Consider the following 24,938-nt stretch of genomic DNA (forward strand, 5'->3'; position numbering starts at 1 on the left):
GTGAAGTTTTTCCTGGGGCTTAGACAAACCTTTCCATCCCCAGAATGTCACTGATAACAGCAGCAGCAGCATTAACCTCCAAAATAACCAGAGCAACCTTTCCTCGGGGTCAGGAACTGTGCTAAGTGGATCACATGATTTTTTCTCTCTTAAACTTTGTTTAAAATCCAGGCTGGGCTCGGTGGTTCACACTTGTAATCCCCAAACTTTGGGAGGCCGAGGCAGGTGGATCACTTGAGGTCAGGAGTTCGAGACCAGCCTGACCAACAGAGCAAAAAAATATATTACAGATCTCTGGGACCCTATCCATCCATTCTATCATTCAACACATATTTATTTAGCACCAAATACTTTAATTTTCCCTAATATTGCAGAAGTTTAATTATAAACAAAGCTAGAAACGATGCAAGCAAGCATAAGCACTTTAAAACTCACCTATTCCTCATTGTTTCCACTTGGAAACAATTTAAATCAGCAATTTAAGCAATCTGTTTAAAAGCAAAACAGATTGTAAAGCCCATACAGGTGCATATAACTTCTCCTTTTGTTCTACTGCTCTATTACTTGTTTTGAAACTTTTGTATTAAATGTACTCATCTCTCTCACACACACACACACACACAAAACACGCTGCTGTTCATATACATTTAATTCCTATCATTATTCTAGTGCCCTCTGTCACACGTACCTGCTAGAAATTGAGAATGTCAAAAGTGAGATTCTAGTCTTGGCTCCAGAAAGTTTACACAGAGGACAAGCTACTTCTGTAAAAATTATAAACTGACATCAGATGTTCTAGCTTGGCATGATGAGTTTGTGATTTAGCATTGCTTTCTTCTATGAAATTTCTTGATTTGGGACCAGTGTAATTGACTAAATATTGTATTTTATTGTTGGCCTTTAGGCATTCAGGAGGCCATGACTACTACAGGGAAAATTCTGGGATCATCAAATTTAGCCAAGCGTGAAACTAAAAACTGGGAACATGAGAGAGAAAACGAAAAGCATACTATTAGGTTGGTGCAAAGAGTCACTGTGGTAATTGCCAAAAACCGCAATTACCTTTGCACCAATTTGATAATATAAATACAGAAAGTTCCCTGTCCAATTACAGTGCAGCATGATGAGTGCATCCTAGGAGGAATGGAAGTGCTATGGGCTTGCTGGTGAGACATTCAGGCCTCCTACCTCTGCACAGATGTTTTGCTCTGTCCTAGAAACTTTTCCTGTGACTCTGAATTTATTTCACTTTGTATCACACAGAGCTGTGGACTTGTTATTCCTCCATGGCCTATTTAGTCCTCGTTAGGCTAGAGACTATTTTACTATTCAGTCTATGTTATAGAGGGAATTACTTTTGTCAGGGATGGGGACATTATGGAAGAGCTGAGGGAAAGCCTAGAAGGCTGCCTGGAATGATGACAAGGATAACTCATCATTCTAGAAAGAAGGAGCACTGGGCAGGAGCACAGAGGCATGAGAGAATGTGAGATGTGTTTGGGGAACACTGGCTGTGTGTTTTGCAAGAAAGTCCTACTGGAAACCCACACTAGAACCTAGTTCAGTTGGATAAAGACAGAAAATTACACACAAGGTCACACTCAATCATGGAGAACTGAGAAGCATATCACATAACTTTCCAAATTAAGTTTACAAAGACAGTAGGGGGCAAGGGAAGGAGTTAAAGAGAGACAGAGAGAGAAGGATAAAAAGTAGGGAAAAAAGAAGAAAGCAAGCAGGAATGAAAGTAGAAAGCGGGCAGGAAGAAATGAGACTGTTTAGCTCATGGAGGAGAAAGCATACAGTTTCCAGTTTCTTCTCCAGGTGTTTTATTTCTATTTTTAGAAGGGGGAGAGAGGGGAGAGGGTGTGCACATTTATTTAGATGTGTCTACATGCTATAAGATTAATTTCAGAACAGAGAGACACTGCCTCTAAGACATGTGGACACATTCAATCAACAATTTCTTTTTTTCTTTCTTTTTTTTTGTTTTTTGTTTTGTTTTGTTTTTTTGTTTTAGATAGAGTCTCTCTCTGTCGCCAGGCTGGAATGCAGTGGCACCATCTCGGCTTACTGCAACGTCTATCTCCCAGGTTCAAGCGATTCTACCTCAGTCTCCCAAGTAGCTGGGACTATAGACAAGTACCACCACGCCCAGCTAATTTTTGTATTTTTAGTAGAGACGGGGTTTCACCATGTTGGCCAGGATGGTCTCGATCTCTTGACCTCGTGATCCAGCAGCTTCAGCCTTCCAAAGTGCTGGGATTACAGGCGTGAACCACCGCGCCCGGCCTCAGTGAACAATTTCTTAGTTATTTTTATCATCCTCCATACCAGCTATCATACCTGAAACACAGGAGATGCTCAACAAAGAACAGTATGGCACAGTCCTTGTCTCAGTGGAATAAAGACAGATGACACGTTTGCCCGCCCCTCCCTCTATTCCAGCCACCTGGCCTTCTGTTATGCCTCAGCCATGCTAAGTATGCTCATATCCATACCCTTTGCATGTACTCTTCCCTCTGTCTGAATGCTCTTCCAGCAGGCAGACACACAGCTCTCTCCCATATTTCCATATAGACTTGGCTTAAATACCAAATGCCACCTTATCTGAGATTTCTTCCTTGATAGCCCTCTTTCTCTGATCACTCTCTATTCTCCCCACTCTGTTTTTCTCATACATTTGTCGCTCCACTTCTCATACAAATGCTTCATATATTTTTTATAACATCTCCCCTAACTAGAAGGTAAACTTTATGAGAGCAGAGCCTTTGCATCCACTCCTAATCATCCCTTATTCATGCCTAGAAGAGCATCTGATGTGGTGTAGATGTCCAACAATATTTTTTGAATGAATGAATAATAGGTCCAGAGTAAAACAGACCTGGCTTTAAATCCTAACTCTGAAACAATGGAAAAAAACACTTAAATATTTGTAAGCCCCATTTCCCCATCATTAAAATGAGGAAAATAAGAATAGTATCTACCTCCAAGGGTTGTTATAAGTAAGGCAGCTGAAAAGTACCTAGTGTGCTCACACCAGATAAGTAATAGGAATATAATGCATGATCCTAGCATCACTGTTGCTTGAGCATTTAGAGGACAAAGGAAGAAAATATGTGAGTAAATGCCAGGGTCTTTATGATGCTACTTTTTTTAAGCAGGAGTCAGAAACATTAGAAATTTTTCAACACTTGGGGATTGCCACATCTGCATCTTATATGGAGTGCTGCTATAGTATTCCGAGGGATCCCAAGGACCCAATAGACGCCTAGATCTTTGTCCTAAAGTTAAGGTCTGTGAGTGAAAAGTTTTTTGTGCACCTTTGTTCTCTCAGCCTCAGCATGGAATATAAGGGCACAGACCTTCATGCAGGTGGGTGGGCACCTGGGAAGCAGAGGAAGTGGCATATAATGGCTACAAAGAACCCAATTTGAAAGCTGCCCAGCAGAGCCGGTTGTTGTACTGTCACTATCAGGCTTTTCAATGCTGTGCTAGGAGGCCCGTGTTATCTTATTTCATGCTTTTCTGGTTGGTTGTTAGGGCTGTCTTCAGGTTACTAAATCAGAGAGGTCAAGTGGATGTCACTAGTCATTGAAATCAAGAGCCTTTTGCAATATGAAATATGGGGTCAGAGTAACACTGCTAGAAAAAAAAAAAAAAAAAAAAAAAAAGCATAGTACTAGATTCTGGCTATACCAGCTAAACCTTGTTGCTTTATTTGGGGATAGAAGAGAGGTGAGAATGTGCATTTTCTCAGCATGCTGGGAAGTGGTAAGGATCTGTCAGAATCTGAAGCTGACCAGAAATGGAAACGTCTAACCTCTTCCAAGCTCTACCTTGGAAGTTATTAATAAATTGACTAAAAAAAGAAGATAAAGGAAGACTATGAAATGCGAGGTCTAATAATGGTAACTGTTGTGCTAGCGTTGGAACTTTGGCCAAAGTGGGGGGTGCCAGTTTGATATTTTTAAATGTGTATATCAGTGCCAAAGGTTTCATATTTTCTATTCAAGAGATTTGATTTTTTTAAAGTTCACTGAAGAAGAAATAAAGGTAGCGAAGAAAAACAAAAAAAATTCTCAACCTCACTCCTAATTAAATAAATACAGATTAAAACAATAAGGAGATGCCTTTTTAAAATTTGCTCTTAGATGGGTTATATTTGAAAAGTCTTCAATAATGTCCAAGATTGTTGAGGGCTTGCAAACACAGGCATTCTCATACTGAGAGTCTATTCATTGTTGCAAATATTTCAGGAGGCAATTTGACAATGTCTACAAAAATTTGAAATATATATACTCTCTGACCCAGGTATTTTCCTTCATCAAATTCTCTTTCAGTAGTGTTTGCTGCTTACGCGAGCTTGAATGCTTACTAACCAAATAAATAATATGTGTGTATATGTATATATTCACATTGTTTGAAATAGCCAGAAGTCTCTATATCTACAAAGGTCTCTATAATTTAGTAATTACTAAATATAGTTGACTTTATAATGGGGTTCTATATATCAATTAACCATGAAGTTGCTAAATGTATATGTGCTGATATGAAAAGATTTTTAAGTTGCATTTGTATTCACAAACACTAAATTTGCCACAATTGTTCAACAAGAACACTCGTGTAAGTATATGTGTGTGTATACATATACATAATCATCTGTATAAGCCTAAAAAATTTCTGGAGAAATATAGCATATATATATATGCTGTATTTCATATATGTTATATATGTATATACACATACATATATAACCTCTTGGCTTTTTATTGTTATCATTGCTATTTTTGTTGGTATAAAAGTAATCTATTTTCATAGTAAAACCACTCTATAGCTGAGATATTGAAGACTTTGAGAACTGAGGTCTCTATTACCTCCCCAGAGCATTTCAGCAGCACTTACCTTATCCAAATTTTGACACACTTACTGTTCAATATGGAAACTAGGTTGGAAAGCTGGTGGATAGGATGTAGAAAATGAGATTTCCAGTTCTCACCCAAGACCAGAATTAGTGGGATGCATAGTTATATAAAGTTGTGAGTTTCTTTTATTTTATTTCTGCCTGTTAAAATGCTAGTTTGAGGCTCATTTCACAGAGTTCTCGGGCAGTCATTTTCACAGCTGGTTAAAGGGCCAAGGTTTGTTGTTCCCCAGTGTATAAGATTAGTCCTTGGGAAACTTGTTATGAGGTTACTCACTCATGCAAATAAACATTGGGACCAATAATTGTCCCCTGTCCCCTGTTCCTGCTGGCACAGATCACCACCAGTACAAAAACATTTGGGCCTTTTATTTCAGAAGTAAAAGGGAGAAGCAATAATGCCAAAGATGGTACTGCAGGTTCTCTTACAGATGACCATAATATACAACTATATATCCATGTGAAATTGCCATGTGAAAAATTCTGATAAAAGTTATGTTATTTTCCTCCAAAATCAAATATGCATAAAATGTGGCACCCAGTTTCAGGGAGTTAGTAAGTCTCTTGCATTCATCTGTTAGTGCTACAGGGCTCCACAGACCCAGTAGTTAAAGATCCTTCTTTCAGTAGATATACCTAAATAGTGACACACTAATATATTTATTAATTCAACAAATATTAAATGTTTCATCTGGGGGTGGTGGCTCATGCCTATCCCAGCACTTTGGGAGGTCAAGGCAGGAGGATCACTTGAGCCCAGGAGTTTAAGACCAGCCTGGGCAACATGGTGAGACCTTATCTCTACTAAAAAAGTAAAATAAAATAAAAATAAAAATAAATGTTTCGGGCTCTAAGTTATATTTTGGACATAGAATGGAGATTAAATAAGATACAACTTTTCACACAGCTTTCAATCTAACAGTTTGGTCAATGTTTTCTCTTTAACTACATGCATGACACACACACATACACAAATGCACCTATGTTAGGTAAATCAATAGAATGTAGGTTTCCTTTTTAGTATTTTAATGTACTGGGCTACTACAATGTACACACACACACACACACAGAATATTTAAACAATAAAGTATTTGCTTCCTGGATGAGAACCTGTCAATTTGTCCTCTTTGAACTCAGGCCAACAATAAATGCCACATCCAATAAATATGTTCAAAACTTTCAATACATCCTGTGATTGACTGTAGTTGAGCCTGCTCTTTTCAGCTCACCTCCCAAGGCAGAAAGTAATACCAGAGAGAATAACATCCTTGTCACAGATGTAAACTACAAGATATCTACATATAAGAGGCTAGCTGGTAAGAAACATCAGTGCCAACCATAGACTCTCACAGTACAAAAGCTTTCTAGAGGATCTAAGATAATGTACTAGTTTATATAAATAACCACACATTCCTATCCAGACACTTGTTTTGGGGGCAAAGTTTCAGAATCTGTGCCATGGACCCCATCAGCAATCTGAGAAAGCCTGTGGACTCATTTTTTCAGAATTTTTTTAATGTATAAAATAAATTACCCAGAATAAACAAAAAAACTAATTCAATTAAATTTAAATAAAGTTATTAAAAGATTAAAAAACAAGTATTTAATACCCTTGTATGTACTTTTTAAATTAATATATTATATATCAAGATCTACTGGCAGGTCTGATAACTACTACAATTTTGAGGAAAGAATGAGTATAAGTAATATTTTCAGATATAATGACTGTATTATTATATAAAAATTTCTGCGATTTCTATTGCGACAAAGTCGCTTATATTACTAATACTACCACAGTTTATTTCCAACCGTTATAATTGAAAGTAATCTTGTAAGTTATAAGGTTTGTAAAAATAAATATATAATTTTTTTTCTCATGTAAAAACTAAAGCTTTCCAGAGCTCACCTCCCCTCAAATATGGGAACTTCAGTGGAAACAGAAATTATGTATAACATGTAATCTAGGGACATATGAAATAGACCAAGAGTAAATTTTGAATAACGAACCCAGATAAGGATTCACAACACACTGCATGGGGAAGAGCCAAACTGGCAAGTGAGGGATTTTTCCTGTGTCAAATGTCTCAGTGTCTTGACTACAGAATATGTGAACACACTAAGGTCAGAAAATAACTTCTTGTTCAAAGTCAAAAACATGATGGCCAGGTGTGGTGGCTCATGCCTGTAATCTCAGCACTTTGGGAGGCCAACGTGGGTGGATCACTTGAGGTCAGGTGTTTGAGATCAGTCTGATCAACATGGCGAAAACCCATCTCTACCAAAACTACAAAAATCAGCCGGGCGTGGTGGTAGGTGCCTGTAATCCTAGCTACTGGAGAGTCTGAGGCAGGAAAATTGCTTGAATCCAGGAGGCAGAGGTTGCAGTGAGCTGAGATCTCACCACTGTACTCCAGGCTGGGCAACAGAATGAGCCTTCATCTCAACAAAACAAAACAAAACAAAACAAAAAAACCATTACATTATTGTAGAGTATATTTGGCATATACTCTACAAGATGTACAACCTAGAATAAAAACAATGGGTTCCATATATGTAAACAATGAATGGGGTCTAGCACAGTGGCTCATGTCTGTAATCACAGCACTTTGAAGGGCCAAGGTAGGTGGATCACTTGAGGTCAGGAGTTCCAGACCAGCCCAACCAACATAGTAAAACACCGTCTCTGCTAAAAATGCAAAAAATCAGCCGGACGTGGTGGCGGGCACCTATAATCCCAGCTACTCAGGAGGCTAAGGCAGGAGAATCACTTGAACCCGGGAGGCGGAGGTTGCAGTGAGCTGAGACCACGCCATTACACTCCAGCCTGGACAACAAGAGCAAAACTCCATCACACACACACACAAAAACTAATAATAATAATAATAATAATAATAATAATAATAAATGGATGGAGAATAAAAGAGGATTTCAATCAGGAAATGAGAAAGAGGCCGGCCATGGTGGCTCATGCTTGTAATCCCAGCACTTCGGGAGGCAGAGGCAAGCGGATCGCTTGAGGTCAGGAGTTCGAGACCAGTTTAGCCAACATGGCAAAACCCCATCTCTGCCAAAAATACAAAAATTAGCCTGGCATGGTGGCGCATGCCTGCAGTCCCAGCTCCTCAGGAGGCTGAGGCAGGAGGATGACTTGAACCTGGGGGGCAGAGGCTTCAGTGAGCCGAGATGGCGCCACTGTACTCCAGACTGGGTGACAGAATGAGACTCTGTCTCAGGAAAAAAAAAAAAGGAAATGAGAAAGAGAGAACAGAGATATGGAATTCTTAGTGCAGCCGATGAGACTGTAACCTGATTTTGATAAACACACTGTCAAATTGTGGCCGCCACATTTGCTAACACCTGGCTACCCTGACCTCTCTGTGCTATTTACTTCCAACCTCCTCCTCTCTGTTTGTTGTTGTTGTTGTTTTAACTGGAGCCTTGGTTATTGAGACAATCTCTTTCTCTTTCTCTCTCTCTCTCTCTCTCTTTTTTTTTTTTTTAACACAGTGACAGGTCAGGTGTTATGCTTAGACCCTTTAAATCAATTGGGAGGATTTTTTTTTTTTTTTCTGTTTTGTTTTGACAGGGCTAACTTTTCAAATTAAATCCTTTTATTGAATTTTCACCCTTGGATAGTTTCTGAAGATGCTGCCTTTGCAAAAAAAAAAAAAAAAAAAGTAAAGTAAAATAAATAAAATTAGAACTGATATATTTCATGCCTTGTGAAAGCTAAGCCTGAGATGACAGTTTGGCATTATCAACCGCCATGCCTTCAGGGAGCACAGGAATAATGCTGGGTGTATGAAAATGTGCAGATCACAAAGAGTGATGGCCTCATTGTTTTTAGGATACAGTGTCATGTGCATTGGATGCCACAAGCCAGAAAGCAGCAGCATATGCCCAAAAGCTTGAAAATGAAAGCAATCCGGGATGCTACCAATTCCATCCAGAGTTTCCTAAACTAGGGGTGCGATCATGGGAGACAGACCCTCAAGCTCTTTCACTACTTTTCTTAAAATTAGTGAAAAGTTGTGGAACTTTGCTACTCAAGCATGTTTCACAGACCCGCAGCATGGATATCACCAGGAGCTTGTGAGAAATGCAGACTCTCAGGCCCCTACTGAATCACAATGCAGATCTCAACAAGGTCCGTGGGTGGGTAGCATACATGCTAAGGTTTAAGATGCGAGGCTCTAACATTTTCAGACAACTTGGTAAGTGAGGTGAGATAGCCAACTGGTAGCCCTGACAACTGGTCAGTCAGGTCTGCGGTCACTCAACATACGCTTAGTGAGATCTCTCTATATGTAGATGCCGTGGCATGTGCTGGAGACATAATGTTTTTGTTTTGAGATGGGATCTCACTGTGTTGCCCAGGCTGGAGTGAAGCTGCTATTCACAGGTGTGTTCATAGTGCACTACAGTCTTGAACTCCTGGGCTCAAATGATCCTCCTGCCTCAGCCTCCTCAGTAACTGGGACTACAGATGTGTGCTACCATTCTTGGCTCTGGAGATACAATATTGAATATGACATACATGGTCCCTGCTCTCATAAAACTTACAGACTGGTGGGGAGAAACGGTTGTGATCGAATAATTATGTAAATAGAAAGTATAATTTCAAACAGAGAAGAACGTGATAAAAAAAAAAAACTTGGTTGTATAAAAGCAATCAAAATAAAAAACTCATTTAGATTCAGAGTTTACGAAACGCTTTTCTAAGAAATAGGCGAGTAACCTGAGGTCTGAACCATCCACAGTAATCAATTATGCTTGATTGGTCAGGGTACGGGCAAGAGAGCAGGATATTCCAGATAGAGAAAACAGCAAGTATCAAGGCTTTATGGCAAGACACATACCCCTGTATGTTCCAAGAATTGAAAACACGCCTAAAGGCCTGCAGACAAGGAGCGAGGAAAGGGCAGAGTAAAATTAGGCTAAGGGAATGGGCAGGCACAGGTTATGTTGGAGCTATAGGTCAAGATGAGAATTACAGCTCTGTATGATCAAAGCAATGGGAAGTCAGCAAGACCTTTTTTTTTTTTTTTTTTTGAGATGGAGTCTTGCTCTGTCGCCAAGCTGGAGTACAGTGGCGCAATCTCAGCTCACTGCACACTGCAACCTCTGCCCCTCGCGTTCGCGTGAGTCTCCTGCCTCCGCCTCCCAAGTAGCTGGGACAACAGGCGTGTACCACCACAGCCAGCTAATTTTTGTATTTTTAGTAGAGATGGGGTCTCATCATGTTGGCCAGGATGGTCTCTGTCTCTAGTAAGCAAGACTTTTAAACAATGATGCATTTACTTTTGCATTAATAAAATATTGGTCTCTGTTATGTAGTAAGAACTGGACCTTGGAGTCCAAGATAACATCATCTGCTCCAGGGAAACGGAGAGGTCACCGCCAGAGTGAGCCCACTGAGGAGGTGGGAAAGCCGCTCTGACCTGTTGAGCTCATTCTGTGTCAGGCACAGTGCTGGGCATGTCACACATGGCAGCTTTGCCTGGGTTACAGAGGAGGATGGTCAGCCTTGACCCCTGACCTGTGCCCCTACTGGCGCTGTCAAAAAATATATTCACTCCCCCCAAAAAGGTAAACAAAACCGTTAGAGATGAGAAATCTCATGGTACATGCATAGTATTAAAAAAAAAAATGTGTGGTTTCTGGGGAGCTTGGGTTGTAGGGGTGACCTGCTTTGTTTGGCTGTAAGCTGGTAAAGTGCAGGATGTTCTGCCTTTGTGTTCAGAAGAGCTAAGGACTGGTAGACAGGCACAAATGGCAGTGATTAGGGTGCTTTCGAATTGTGAGGGATATTTTAGAAACTGGGAATGTCTTGGAAATGAGATGATCCCTCTTTGGGCCAGCGCTGGGCAGCCTACACCAGCCTCATTGCTCTGTGGTAATTGTGGATAGTCCATTCTCCTCCTCTCCTCTACATCTGAGACCTCTTTCTTTCTCCCTATCTTTTCTTCCCCCACCCTCTTCTATCTACAGTTTCCCCCTTTTCTCATTTTCTTTTACCCCTCTCACCCGGAGTTCTCTATCCTAGGTCTAGCGGTACCCTCTCAAATGCTTAGCCCTTCTGAGGATCCTCCTTGCCAGAGAAGGGGAAGGAAACATTCATCACTGGTGTTAGTAGGTCAGGCACTGTGTGAAGTATTTTATGTGCATGGATTTCTCGAATTCTCACCTGGATGGGCTTTGTGAGACAGACATCACTGTCCTCTACTTATTTACCATAGGAGCTTACGTATATTATTACTTAAGCTTTCTATGCCTTTGTTTCCTCATATGTGAAATGAAGAAAACAACCTACAACATTGTCATGAGGCCAAGAGGTGTAGTCCTGTCCTTCACTGCAGCATAACCACCCGGAGTTGATGAGAACTACTTACGGGTGAGCAATTCACTCAACTGACTCTCCTCCTGCTGCCTCTGATAGGGACACACAGAAAAATTCTCTCTCTCTCTCTCTCTTTTTCAAAATTCTTTCCAAGTGTTTTGTGAATCTCCGAGCAAGACAGTGAGGGATGGCCTGGATGGTATCTGACAAAATAAGGAGACTGAAGAAACAATTCAACACAAAACAGTAGCAGCAGCAACAACAACAAAACACTTCAGGAATCAAGAGTTTGGAGGTATTCTCTTTACCTGGAAAGATACTTTGATTGGATGAGAGGGCTGTGCTGGTGTCACCACTATCCAAATATACATATTTCTGGATAACGTATATATTTATAAACATATATGAAAATATATATTTATGAAAAACTATTAAGACTATTTTGCATTACTGAAGACAGGAGATGTCTTCATGCCCAAATCACATGATTATTGCCACTGTGCCCCTGTACCTACCTACCTATCCTTAGCTCTTCTAAACAAAGGATACCTGCACTTTACTAGCTTAGAGTCAAAAGAAGCAGGTCACCCCTGCAAACCCAGATCCCCAGAAACCACACATCCACTATTACTCTACATACACCATGAGATTATCACACAGACTCAGTTCATGACAGAGTCATGGAACTAATATTACTAAGAATATTGTGGCAAAGTTGATTTACTTACGACCATCCACAGTTCTGGCCTCAAGATGCACAAGGTCTGGTTCTTTATTTGACCCCATCACAGACCTAAAAAATGGGGAAACATGAAAAGAAACATCCATATTAACGACTTCACATGTGCCTTAGAGGAACTCGGCAGAGCCCCAGACTACTAATATCCACAGGCATCTAAACCCACAATCTTTAGAATATATCTACTCAATTTATTTATACAGCCTGACAGTAAAATTTCCACTTAAAATAAAAATGATAATGAAAACTTCACTTGATGAAAGGCAGCCTGCGTTCTAGCAAGGATGTTGTGTGTTATTAGCTGGGACTTGCATACAGGTCCTACACATGCCGCGTGTGTACTCTAGCAACAACCCCAGTGGCAGTGTATTAAACTTTCAAACCTTATGAGGCAGATGCCAGGCATGGTGCTTCAGCTGGGTGACTTGAACAGTGATTTCCATAGTACACTAATCTAATTAATTTTTTCACTGAAATTTGCCAAACCACCTACTACTGCCCTGTGAACAAACCCTGTGACGCAACCCATGCAGCAGCAGTTACAGCAGTGATGATTCTCTGTATTGTCGAACCCGTGTGAAGAGAAATAGATGCACCTCACTTTCTGAAACGTGCCTGAAACTGTACGTGTAAGCAAAATAAAAGCTTATTTAAAACGCCTTGGAGACACATATTATTTTGTGTAATCTTGCAGTAAGCTATATTAAATAGAAAATAATTATTATTCTGTAACATAAATAATATGGCAATCACGCTTTATCTCTAGGATTTTTATACAATGAGATTAATTAGACTTGGGAACATCTGCACTTTTTTAAAAAAAATCAGGCTTTGCAGAACTTTAATTCATTCCATTTCCACACAGAAAACAGCAAAATGCCTCCAAACTGGTCCCCAGCCACACAGCCCAGCCACTCAATCAAGGCTAGAAAATGCAAATGTTAAAACTACTTATCCAGGGCCGGGCCAAGCGTGGTGACTCACGCCTATGATCCCAGCACTTTGGGAGGCCGAGGCGGGTGGATCACGAGGTCAGATGATCGAGACCATCCTGGCTAACACGGGGAAATCCCATCTCTACTAAAAATACAAACAATTAGCCAGGTGTAGTGGCGGGCACCTGTAGTCCCAGCTACCCTGGAGGCTGAGGCAGGAGAATGGCATGAACCCGGGAGGTGGAGCTTGCAGTGAGCCGAGATCGCACCACTGCACTCCAGCCTGGGCGACCGAGTGAGACTCCGTCTCCAAAACAAAACAAAACAAAAGCACTTATCCCTCCAGAGCTTAGTGTGGTATCCATGACCCTACACAGACTGGGTCCATCTCACTTTTGCTGCCTTATCTCCTGCCACACTGAAAGATGCTGCCATTGCCTGAAAGTACCACATTCAATTCCTCCCCCCAACCCCGTGAGCCTCTGTAAGCTTCTGCCTTCAGCTTGAGATGCTCTTGTCCAGCTTCACCTAACCCCTGAATCGTAGTTTAAGACACAACTGAAAATTCACTTGCTCTGTTAAATATGCCTCATTTACAACAGGGAAAGCCTTTTCCTCCTGTCAGCAAGTGTTTGTTATAAATCCTATAAGATCTTTATCAGAGTTTGTTATAAAGAATTATTTTTGTGTTTTTCCAATGTGAAGGCATCCCCTTCCCCCAAGAAAGACACACAAACACCCAAATACAAAAGAACATACACAGAGATACTCAATGAAGCTACTGGAAGGTCTTCTCTTTACACACTTTCTATTCATAGTATAGTTCCTGGTATATAACAGACAGTCAAATGTGAAATGAAAGAAGGAAGGAATGAAGGAAAGACTAAAGAAACGGAAAGAAGTTAGGAGGAAAGGCAGGAAGGACAAGAGGGAGGAGATAAAGAGAAAGAAAGCAAAGGAGCTATAAAGGTCTGTGGGTTTTCTGAAGTAAGTACATTAATCATTGTCCTAGGGGCATTCCCAGAACTCTGCTTATTTAAACTCATTTTCCCAACTCAAAGAATCTGAGGGCTACCTGGCTTAATCACTCTTCATCTGGAGAAAAGAAGTCTCCTTAAGGCCCTGTTATTGCTGTCAATAAGTTTTCTCTGATTGATACATGGCCTGAAATTCAGAGCCTATACTTGGAACATTAAATCCTACTTTCTTCTTCCACTAGGAAGCAGATATTTCCTAAAAAGGGTTTCATAACTTCCCTCATATAGACGTGGGATGTGCATTTGGACATTTTAATCAATAGAATCTGCTTGAATCCAGGCAGAAAGTGACCCTTTCATCAGCATTTCAGTTAAGTACTGCAGCGACTACTAGGCTTTGGGTGGTGACTCTCCCCACACTGAAGCATTAACTGGATCCACAGGTGACCTCTTCTGACAAGACCAGTCACGAGCATTAAAAAAGAAAATGAGTTGCTTGACAAGCCTAAATCCAGAAAGCTCAGCAGTTAACTGTTTTATTTCAAAATGGGCCATTACATGTTGTTCAACTGTCCACCATGTTTTAAGTTTCATCCTTGAAATGACTACCACCATTTATTCCCAGGAGAAACCCAGCACCCCAGAAACACAGGGTTAAAACTAGCATGCAAACCTATCTGCTCGGCTTATGGCTAGTGTCAACGGGAGGCAAAATAATTACCCTGGATTCAGTGTAGCTTTCCACGTGCTTATGGCCTCAAATAAATGGTAGCAGTTTTTTTTTTTAATCTTGTATTATCTTTAATGGCAAAGCTGTTGTTTCCAGTGACATCCCCTACTGCCTTATCAACAAACAAAAAAAGATGCAAGGTCAGGTGCGGTGGTTCATGCCTGTAAACCCAGCACCTTGTGAGCCTAAGGCAGGCGGATAATAAGTCAAGTGATTGAGACCACCCTGGCCAACACGGTAAAACCCCGTCTCTACTAAAAATACAGAAATTAGCTGGGTGTGGTGGTGGGTGCTTGTAGTTCCAGCTACTCGGGAGGCTAAGGCAGGAAAATCCCTTGAACCTGGGAGGCAGAGGTTGCAGTGAGCCAAGATCACACTACTGCACTCTAGCCTGGGCAACAAAGTGAGACTCCATCTCAAAAAAAAAAAAAAAAAAAAAGGAAAAAAGAAAAAAGAGCAAAACAGAGTTCTTTGTTCTCCCCAAATCTACTGTGGCTAACAAATCTCCTTATTCTGCCTACATGTTTTCTCATCTAAAGGAAAACAATTACAAACTACAAAACAAAACTTTACATATGAAAGTCAAACCACAGTGTTTCCAATAATTTTTATCTGATGATGTCCTCATTCCTAGACCTGTGGTCCAAGAGTATCTCTAGCAGTCACAGATGATAAAGAATTATTGCTGCTTTTACTTTATGGCCCTAGTGCGTTCTTAATTGCTGAGGCCAATCAATGCTAAATGTCTGTGTAAGTGCTGATTTTAACAGTCCTGTCATTGACCAGATACCTTGGAAAAGCATATCATTGCAGTTGACCCAAATGATATTACTCTAGCCTACATATGCTCCTAAATTTTAGCTGGAGCTATGGAGTTAGGAGGTATTCTGTGTGTTTTGAGACCAACTACGGGTGTCATCATCATCCTCATCATTAAACATCACCATCATCATCATTATAATCATCAAAGAAAAACAGCATCAACATAGAATTTAATACAAAATGAACTCTTCATGTTCTTACTTGCAGAATGAGATCTTGAGAGTGATACTCAAGCATCTCTATCCAAAGACATTGGCAAATCTGACTTCTAGTATTAAGCATAAGAGATTGGGCACCTTTGCTTTATGCCTCTAGGTTATCCAGCACATATCACTGTCATAGTTCATAATGATTTGCTACATGTCTGCATAAATGACTCTCTTACTACACTGGACTCCCAAAGGCAAATGTTCTGTCTTTTATCACTGAACTCTCTATGCTTACCAAAGTACAGAGAAGCAAGTTTTCTCAGTAAATATAATACAACATTTTTGTACCAGTCAGCATTTACTAATGTCCAATATAGGATGTTATTCATTTCTGGGACTCAGAACCTCTCTATAAATATACGATAAAAAATTTTGTCTAGGATATTTTAATTATAAAAAAAGGTAATAGGTAGATGTATCTTGTATACCTTTATATTGCCTTTATGTTGAACCAGGAAAATGAACTCCCTTCTTGAACTGAATTTTATGGAAGGGAAAGGGAGTCGTTCTGTGCACATCCTGGTGTCTGCCTGGGATCTCCTCTCATCCTTCTTCTGCCTTCATAACTCTTACTGCTGTGGCTCAGCTGCAGATGACTGAAGTTGAAAATAGGCTTCTCAGCAGGGGTGCCACTTAAGCCAAGTTGGTTATCCTTTCTGAGACTTTCAGAATGATGAACATACTTTTGCACAGAAAAAATTAGGCCATGTTACAATTGGTGAGTCCTTTGTCAATCTCCTTTATTGACAGACAGACCCAAACCTTTCTGTGTCTCTGCGCTAGCACCTGCACGCCACAGACAGATTATCACAAAGCATTAACTGAATGGTTTTTGAGAAAAGAGAAGTGCACAAACCAGCCATATCAGCATGTATTAATTTATCTGTATATGTCACTTTCGTTAAGTTAGTTAACATCTGTGCTGTCGCTTTTTTAGTCTTTAAAATAAGTTAACATAATTTTTCCTATATTTTTCCTATAATATACATCTTTAAGTACCTAGAAGATTACTGGCACACAGCTAGGGCTCAGGAAAAATAGTTTATTTATTCTCTTTTTCCCCCTTTTTATTTCAAGAAATGGGTGGGGGAATATTAATACCTAAGAAATTAAAATTTATGTTGGTATTAAACAATTCTTGGCCAGGCGCAGTGGCTCACACCTGTAATCCGCGGATCACCTGAGGTCAGGAGTTTGAGACCAGACTGGCCAACATGGTGAAACCCTGTCTCTACTAAAAGTACAAAAATTAGCTGGTTGTGGTGGTGGGCGCCTGTAATCCCAGCTACTCAGGAGGCTGAAGCAGGAGAATCGCTTGAACCCAGGAGGTGGAGGTTGCAGTGAGCCGAGATCGTGCCACTGCACTCCAGCCTGGGCAACAAGAGCAAGAGTCTGTCTGAAAAAAAAAAAAAAAAAAAAAAAAATTCTTGACATATCATGGATGTCTAACAGAAATGATTTATCAAAATTATTTATTGTCATAAGTCAATAGACAGAAAATGAGTCAGTGGTTCAGAGATCAATTATATGAATATATAAAATTTAATTATTCATTCATTTATTTAGTCAGTGAAACATTCCAAACCCCTACTATGGAATAAGAATGAGAGCTCCATAATTACTGCATTTAAGAGCTTTAGAACTACAGAAGAGGCAGTAACCCAATGAAGCAAGGGTTCTAACATTCAAGGTGCTATTTGAAGACACAGGAGGAATGACCTTTCACTTGCATATGGAAACCCAGAGGAAAAGCAAGGTCCAGGAACCCTTTGGAGTAAATGAATCAAATCTTCAAGTATATGCAGCAATAGGATCAATGGACAGAAGGGGTGAACAGCATTCTAATTACAGGAAAATAGCAGGTACTGGGGCCCTAGTTCAAAGAGAGGATGACCCATATAGGCATCTATTGTAAGTCAATAGGCTGGATCCAGTGTTCCCAAAGTAGGTTAGTAAAAGAAAACTGGAAAGATACCAGGGTTCCAATCAAAAAGCACCTTTTGCATAATGCTAAGGTTTTGTATTTGATCCTTTAGTGCCATGAGATGGCACTAAAGAAAGGTAAGCACATACATTTATAAACAGGTGAAAAGAACTTCAGTCCTGGTCTACGTGTGGTCCTCGCTATTGAGGGAGTATGAGGTGAAGTTGCACAGTTCATCTAGCTGAGTTTTGTTGATGACAACAAGACAAAGCCCATTGAAACCTCCTGCATCTATGCTTCCAGTATCTTAAGTAGGTGTTCACATTTAGGAGCTATTTTGAAACAAAGCCTAAAGATCACTGAAGACAAGAATATGAAGAAAAATAAATCACACCCTGAAATAGTATACCTGTGAGGTGAGCAGTGCAACATCAGCCTTCTGAAATACAATCGGCCAAATGCAGCCTGTGTAGACATTTTCTACAGAGAAACTCAGAAATGTCACTAGTTTATCATTTGCCTGGCATTTTGTCCAAGTTTATACCAGCTTAATAGAGTGCCTAATAAATGCTGCAGAGCCACAAAATGTCCTGATGTAGATAACTGCAGAGCAAGTATTACAAAATAAATATCATGATATGATAGCACCTATTTATTCAGATTCAGAATTGCAGTTAATAGTATATGGGAAGGAACGAGGAGGGACCTGCAGAGGAACAGGAGCTGGAAGGATAGAGACCCCTGCCTTCCTCTTCATGTTCCCACAGCCCCTCTTCATAAACAAAGCCCATGAGGGCAAGAGGTCCTGTCTGCTACCAAAGTGCCTGGCAGGTATTGGCAGTGAGATACCTTGGTTTCCTCTCCTACAGTCAAGGTTTCCTCATCACCTGCCACCATAATTAGCCCTCAGACAAACATCTTCAATATAATCCTGGTTAAGGCCACAGCTTTTGTCTTTGAATACAGCATCTTAGCCTGTGGTGTCATCTGCTGTCCAACAAGCGCAAATGGGCCAGATAATCTACAAAGCAGCCTAAGGTGCCATTTAACCTCCCCCTTAAGCCAAAGAAACATGTCTGCTTTCTGCTTTTATTCCCCTGGCCCCCCCACACTGTCACATTGGTTCCCCAGAACCAAAGGTACCTACTAAAAATAACAAATACATAGATCAGTAAATAAACAGACAGATAAAAGTGATGCTTAATCTCCTCAATGCATCATGGCCTACTGAGAATCAGCATTGCCAGCATCCTGAAGCCCTCTATATGCTACATTTTGTCATCTTTACTGCCCAAAGCAGAAGCCCAAGTGTTTATTTCTATGATGTCTGCAGCAAAGTGTGTGTGTGTGTGTGTGTGTGTGCATGTGAGTGTGTGTGTGTAGGTGTAGGGGAGCAAAGTGAGGCATGCAAGTCTGACCTGGAATGAAGAAATACATAAAGCTCAGGAGGGCAGTGAGGAGGTGAACATGTTTATTGAGCAAAGGGCTTGGTAAATAGGACTAAAAGTTTAAACAACAATGACTTTGCTTTTTCCATCAGTGTTTGCATTTTTGTGTTTCCTTCTTATTTCTCCACTTTTATGCTTCCCTCTCTTTGTTGTTTCTTAAAAATATATAGATATCTATCTATAAATAGATATATATATATATATATATTTTTTTTTTTTAAAGAGGAGGATGGTGCAGCCATGGTGGCTTACACACTTTAGGAGGCCGAGGCAGGTGGATCACTTGAGGTTGGAAGTTCGAGATGAGCCTGGCCAACATGATGAAACTCCATCTCTACTAAAAATACAAAAATTAGCCAGGTATGGTGGCACATGTCTGTAATCCCAGCTACTCAGGAGGCTGAGGCAGGTGGATCGCTTGAACCCTGAACCCGGGAGGTGGAGGTTGCAGTGAGCTGAAATCATGCCACTGGACTCAAGAAAAAAAAAGGATAAAAGTATGTGGGGGTCCAGAGAGGGACCATGCCCAGATCAGTGCTCCTGATCCCCACACAAAAATCACAGTGCCAATGAGATACAGAGAAATGCATTTCAACTGATCAAAGAGCATGAGATTAAGGTAAAGGAAAAGCTTAAAATATTTTTAATAAGGTTTCTTTTTATCTTTTTAAACTTTAGTGGTATCATACCCTGCGTATTTTTAGCAACTTGTTAAATGTACTCAATAATATATCTTAGAGATGGTTCCATACCAGAACATAAAATTAATGAAATAAATCTCTATTTTATTGCAACCTATTAAATGAAAATATCCAATTTATTCAGTCATTGTCTATTGATGGACTCGAAGAAAAAATATACATAAATGGGAAAAATAACTGGAGATACACATTAAAAATTCATAATTGTAGTCACTTTTGGTAGAGTTTGGGGGTTGTGGGTAATAGTCAAAGGGATCCTTATCCTTATCAGTAATTTAAGAATTTTTATAAGGAAGATGTATATATGCAATACTCTAATAATTAATACATCTGTACTATTAATAAAAAGAAAATATTCTCCATCTGGAAAATAAAGTCTAAGTGGGTAGTAAATGTGCACAAATCACAAAGGGAGAGAAAAAAGGATGAGTGGCATTTCCATAGGGAGGAGACCTGGGATTTTCTTAAATCTTGAATACTTACAAGTCTGACACCATCTTAGTAAGAGGGCCAGGAAGGTGAAAGCCTGGAAGAGTTCTGGTCAGAGAAGCAGTGCTAAGGACCTCCTGGAGGGGCATGCTTGTGTTGACGTTAAATTAAGCAGAAGAAAGGAGGCTAGAGACCCTGCGTGGGGCCAGAGGGGCCACAGTAACAGAAGACAGGGAGAAGAGAGAACCTCTCCACTTCCCCTCTCTTTATCCATTTCTGTTAAGGACAAAGAACTTCAGACTACAGGGTAGAGCAAATATAAGTTTAAAGGAATTGATCAGTGCAGTGGCTCACATCTGTAATCCCTGTATTTTGGGAGGCTGAGATGGGAGGATTGCTTGAGTCCAGGAGTCTGAGACCAGCCTGGGCAACAAAACCAGACCCCATCTCTATTAAAAAGGTTTTAAAAGTCCGGGCACAGTGGCTCACGTCTGTAATCCCAGGATCTCACTATACTGCCTCAGCTGGTCTTGAACTCCTGGACTCAAGCAGTGCTTCCACTTTGGCCTCCCAAAGTACTGAGATTACAGGCATGAGCTGCTGTGGCCAGTCAGGGACTGTTTTAAAAGGCAAGGTTAGTGGACTAGGTATTTGAACTATACACTCACTATGGATGACCAAAAAGGTTGGGTAAATATTTAAAGTAATAAGAGATCTACCAAGGAAATAAAAGAATTATGAGGCCAAAAACTGAGAGAAGATGGAAATTCAGAGAAGGAAGTCCAGAGTTTGGCCCACTTTTCCACTGGGGAAAACTGCCATTATCTTGGCTACGCATGGTGGCTCACGCCTGTAATCCCAGCACTTTGGGAGTCCAGGGCAGGCAGATCACTTGAGGTCAGTCTGGCCAACATGGTGAAACCTCGTCTCACTAAAAATACAAAAGCTATCCTGGCATGGTGGCACATACCTGCAATCCCAGCTACTCGGGAGGCTGAGGAAGGAGAATCGCTTGAAGCCGGGAGGCAGAGGCTGCAGCGAGCCAAGACTGCACTACTGCACTCCAGTCTGGGAGACAGAGAGACACTCTGTCTCAAAAAAAAAAAAAAAAAAAAAAAAAAAAGGAATTGAAAATTTAAACAAGGCCGGGAGTGGTGGCTCAAGCCTGTAATCCCAGCACTTTGGGAGGCCGAGGCGGGTGGATCATGAGGTCAGAAGACCGAGACCATCCTGGCTAAGACGGTGAAACCCCGTCTCTACTAAAAATACAAAAACAAAATTAGCCGGGCATAGTGTCGGGCGCCTGTAGTCCCAGCTACTCGGGAGGGTGAGGCAGGAGAATGGCGTCAACCCGGGAGGCGGAGCTTGCAGTGAGCCGTGATCGCGCCATTGAGCTCCAATTGGGCAACAGAGCCTGACTCCGTCTCAAAAATAAATAAATAAAAAGAAAATTTAAACCTGAGCATTTTGCTGCTGGAGATAACCTGACCCCATGGAAATAATATTCCGTAAGAGAATTCCAGAACAGCTATCTCCACACGTTTTGTTTGAACACCTCAAGCAAGGGGGGGAAAGTAGGCACACCCACTACATGATGGTTTCTTAGATGTAAGTTGTGGAAATGCAGTACAGTACTTACATACTAACTTTAGAAAATATACACAAAATAGAAACTAAAATAGTAGCAAAGAATAATCAGAAAGTATCTTTTTCTCACACCTCAGTAAATCACCAATTACCCCGCTAGGGTACGGGTGCAGGTAAGTCACCATGGAGACTATTGCTCTAAACTGAGGATTCCTGGGATATCCTTAATATTTAACACCAGGCATGGCAGATGGTTGATTCTGAATTAATTTTTTAATGAATAAATGAATAAATTTTTGAATATGTTTACTAACTACAAATGCTAGATGTAGTTCTAGGCATTAGGGGTTTAGCACTGAATAAAACAGAACAATCCCTGTACCTCATGAAGCTTACAATTCAATAGGAAAGACAGGGAAATTAAAAATAAACATGTCAGGTGATGCTCACAATACTTCTCGAAAGCTGTGTTAGGAAAAATATATAAAATACAAAGCATTTCGCTATATCAGAAAAAAACAACAAAAAAAAAACAAAAACAAACATTGTTCCATGGTGTCAATCAATGGCTGGTTTCCATCTATTAAGTGTGAGATTGATGTCACATAGGGCTGCAAGGCTGTGCTCTTGTCGGTGTCCTGCTCATCAATTGTCAACAACTTGGATGAAAATACATGTTGTATGCCTAGAAAATTCACACATGACACAAATTCAGGAAAAATAATGACAAGATAAGAGAAAGACAGTATTATCTCTGAAAGTAATTTACTTGCCTAAGGGCATATGGCTAATAAAAGATACAATCAGACTGGAACCTAGGCATTCTAATTTCTCTAAGGCTCCATATGCCACCTGTAAAAAGGGTAGAGATAATAGTACTGAATAATACGATTGTCGTGAAGGTAAAAGACAAAATATGTGTAGCTACTACTGCTGTCAACAGTATGAATTAAGGAATCCTTTAGAGACAGAAAGTCTGTTAGAGAGTAACTAGTTCAAACACCTCCTGTAAGAAAGCCCAGGCTTCCAGAGAGCAAATACCATGTCCAAAGTCATACCACTCAGAGTGTATCAAGGTTGGAATTACTAACCCAGGTCCTTAACTCATCTCAATAATTCTTTTCATGGAAAAAAAAATTACCCTTTAGTGTCTGAGGCAAGACGGTGTTAACTAGGAAGGTAATGTGCCTGTCTTACACACTAAAAAGATAAGGAGAAGCTCGACATGGTGACTCACATCTGTAATTCTAGCACTTTGAGAGGCTAAGGCAGGTGGACTGCCTGAAGCCAGGAGTTCAAGACCAGCCTGGTCAACATGGCGAAACCTTGTCTCTATTAAAAATACAAAAATTAGCTGGGCATGGTGGCATGCACCTGTAATCCCAGCTACTTGAGAGGGTGAGGCAGGAGAATCACCTGAACCCAGGAAGCAGAGAGGTTGCAGTAAACCAAGATTGTGTCACAGCAATCCTGCCTGGGTGACAGAGTGAGACTCTTTGTCTCAAAAAAAAAATATTATTTGTATACATATGTGTATGTCTCTCTCTCTGTCTCTCTCTCTGTCTCTCTCTCTCTATATATATATATATATGGAGAAATAATGGAAAATACTGACATTTCAACATCCTGCAAGCATTATATGTATTGGAAGTCATGAGCCTGGACATATTTGAGGGGTCCCATGTCCCAGAGATGGGAAACAGACTAGATATTAATTTCTTCAGCTTAGAGGTTAAATAGCAGTGTTTCTAAGTTTGAAGGTGGCTTTTTTGCAGTCACTTGCAAAATGACTAATAAATTCTTTCCCTTCTCAGAAAACACAGTGTCATTTTTTACATGGACAGTCAGTGCCTGGCCTGTAGGTAAGGCTGGTTTAGCTATCCTTATAGTTGCTTTTCCATACTTCATCAGATTATTATGACACAAAGCCTTCTCTTGCTTTATTGTTGGGTATTGGTACTTCTGCAAAAATACACTAAGAGGCTATTGCTCTCAAATTCTTCAATTGAGAAGGAAAAGAGATCCAGTCAGTAAAGCTTGGAAGGGAGTAAGAATAGAATTGGGTTAGACATAGGAGGAAATTAGATTGATCTTCATCGCAGAGGCAATTTCTGGGGTGTGAAATGGCAGCTGCTCTCCTTAGTAGAGGTTGAGCATCCCTTATCTGAAGTACTTGGGACCAGAAGGTTTCAGATTTTGGGTTTTATTTTTCAGATTTTAGAATGTCTGCATATACATACTGAGATATCTTAGGGATGGAACCCAAGTCTAAACACAAAATCCATTTATGTTTTATAACACCTTGTACGTATAACCAGATGATAATTTTATACCTTTTTTTTTTTTTTTGAGATGGAGTCTAGCTCTGTCTCCCAGGCTGGAGTGCAGTGGCACAATCTCGGCTCACTGCAGCCTCTGTCTTCTGGGTTCAAGTGATTTTCATGCCTCAGCCTCCCAAGTGGCTGTGACTATAGGCGCATGTCACCACACTCGGCTAATTTTTGTATTTTTAGTGGAAATGAGGTTTCACCATGTTGGCCGGGTTGGTCTCAAACTCCTGACCTCAAGTGATCCGCCCGCCTCAGCCTCCCAAAGTGCTGGGATTACAGGTGTGAGTCACCATGCCTGGCCAATTTTATACAATATGTTTAGTAGTTTTGTGCATAAAACCAAGTTGTGACTGCATTTCGACCAGAACCTATGGCACGAAGTATGGTATGAAATTTCCCACTTCTGACATTATGTTGTCACTCAAAAAGTGTCAGATTTTGGAGCATTTAGGGTTGGGATTTTCAAATTAGGGATGTACTACCTGTACTTTGTTTGTTGATGAATAATTCCTGGAGTTCTGAGTACAAGGTGTGAAGGGATTTGGGCCTGGGCAAACACAGGGAAGCTATTTTGTGAAAATACTTTGAAGGCTGTGCCAGTTTGCTTTTGAACTCATATTAATTGCTTGGCCAAGGAAACCAGTGTGATGACAAAATATGAAAAACATACCTTTTCATTTATCTCATTTTTGGGTCTGTTTTTAAATCAGTAGTCCACTATGAATTCCTAAAGCTGGTTTTGAAAATACCTCAATGAGACAAAGAAAAGAGAGAAGGGGAGGAGGGAAAGGGAAGGAGAGGGAGTAAAAGAGAACATGGAAAACAGAGGATAGGAGAAGGAGA

General features: G+C 40.4%; 1 protein-coding gene across 4 annotated transcripts in view; it reads right to left on the minus strand.

Moving 5' to 3' along the window:
* Positions 1 to 24,938, minus strand: part of SORCS1 (sortilin related VPS10 domain containing receptor 1) — a 595,404-nt gene that overhangs the window by 150,907 nt on the left and 419,559 nt on the right. For all 4 annotated transcript variants that reach the window (XM_050804902.1, XM_050804901.1, XM_050804903.1 and 1 more), the window contains exon 6: positions 11,993 to 12,057. In XM_050804902.1, coding sequence (XP_050660859.1) covers positions 11,993 to 12,057 — 65 coding nt within the window. The remainder of the gene's footprint in view (positions 1 to 11,992; positions 12,058 to 24,938) is intronic.

The sequence above is a fragment of the Macaca thibetana genome, chromosome 9 (genome assembly GCF_024542745.1).
Source record: "Macaca thibetana thibetana isolate TM-01 chromosome 9, ASM2454274v1, whole genome shotgun sequence".
Classification (NCBI taxonomy): Eukaryota; Metazoa; Chordata; class Mammalia; order Primates; family Cercopithecidae; genus Macaca; species Macaca thibetana.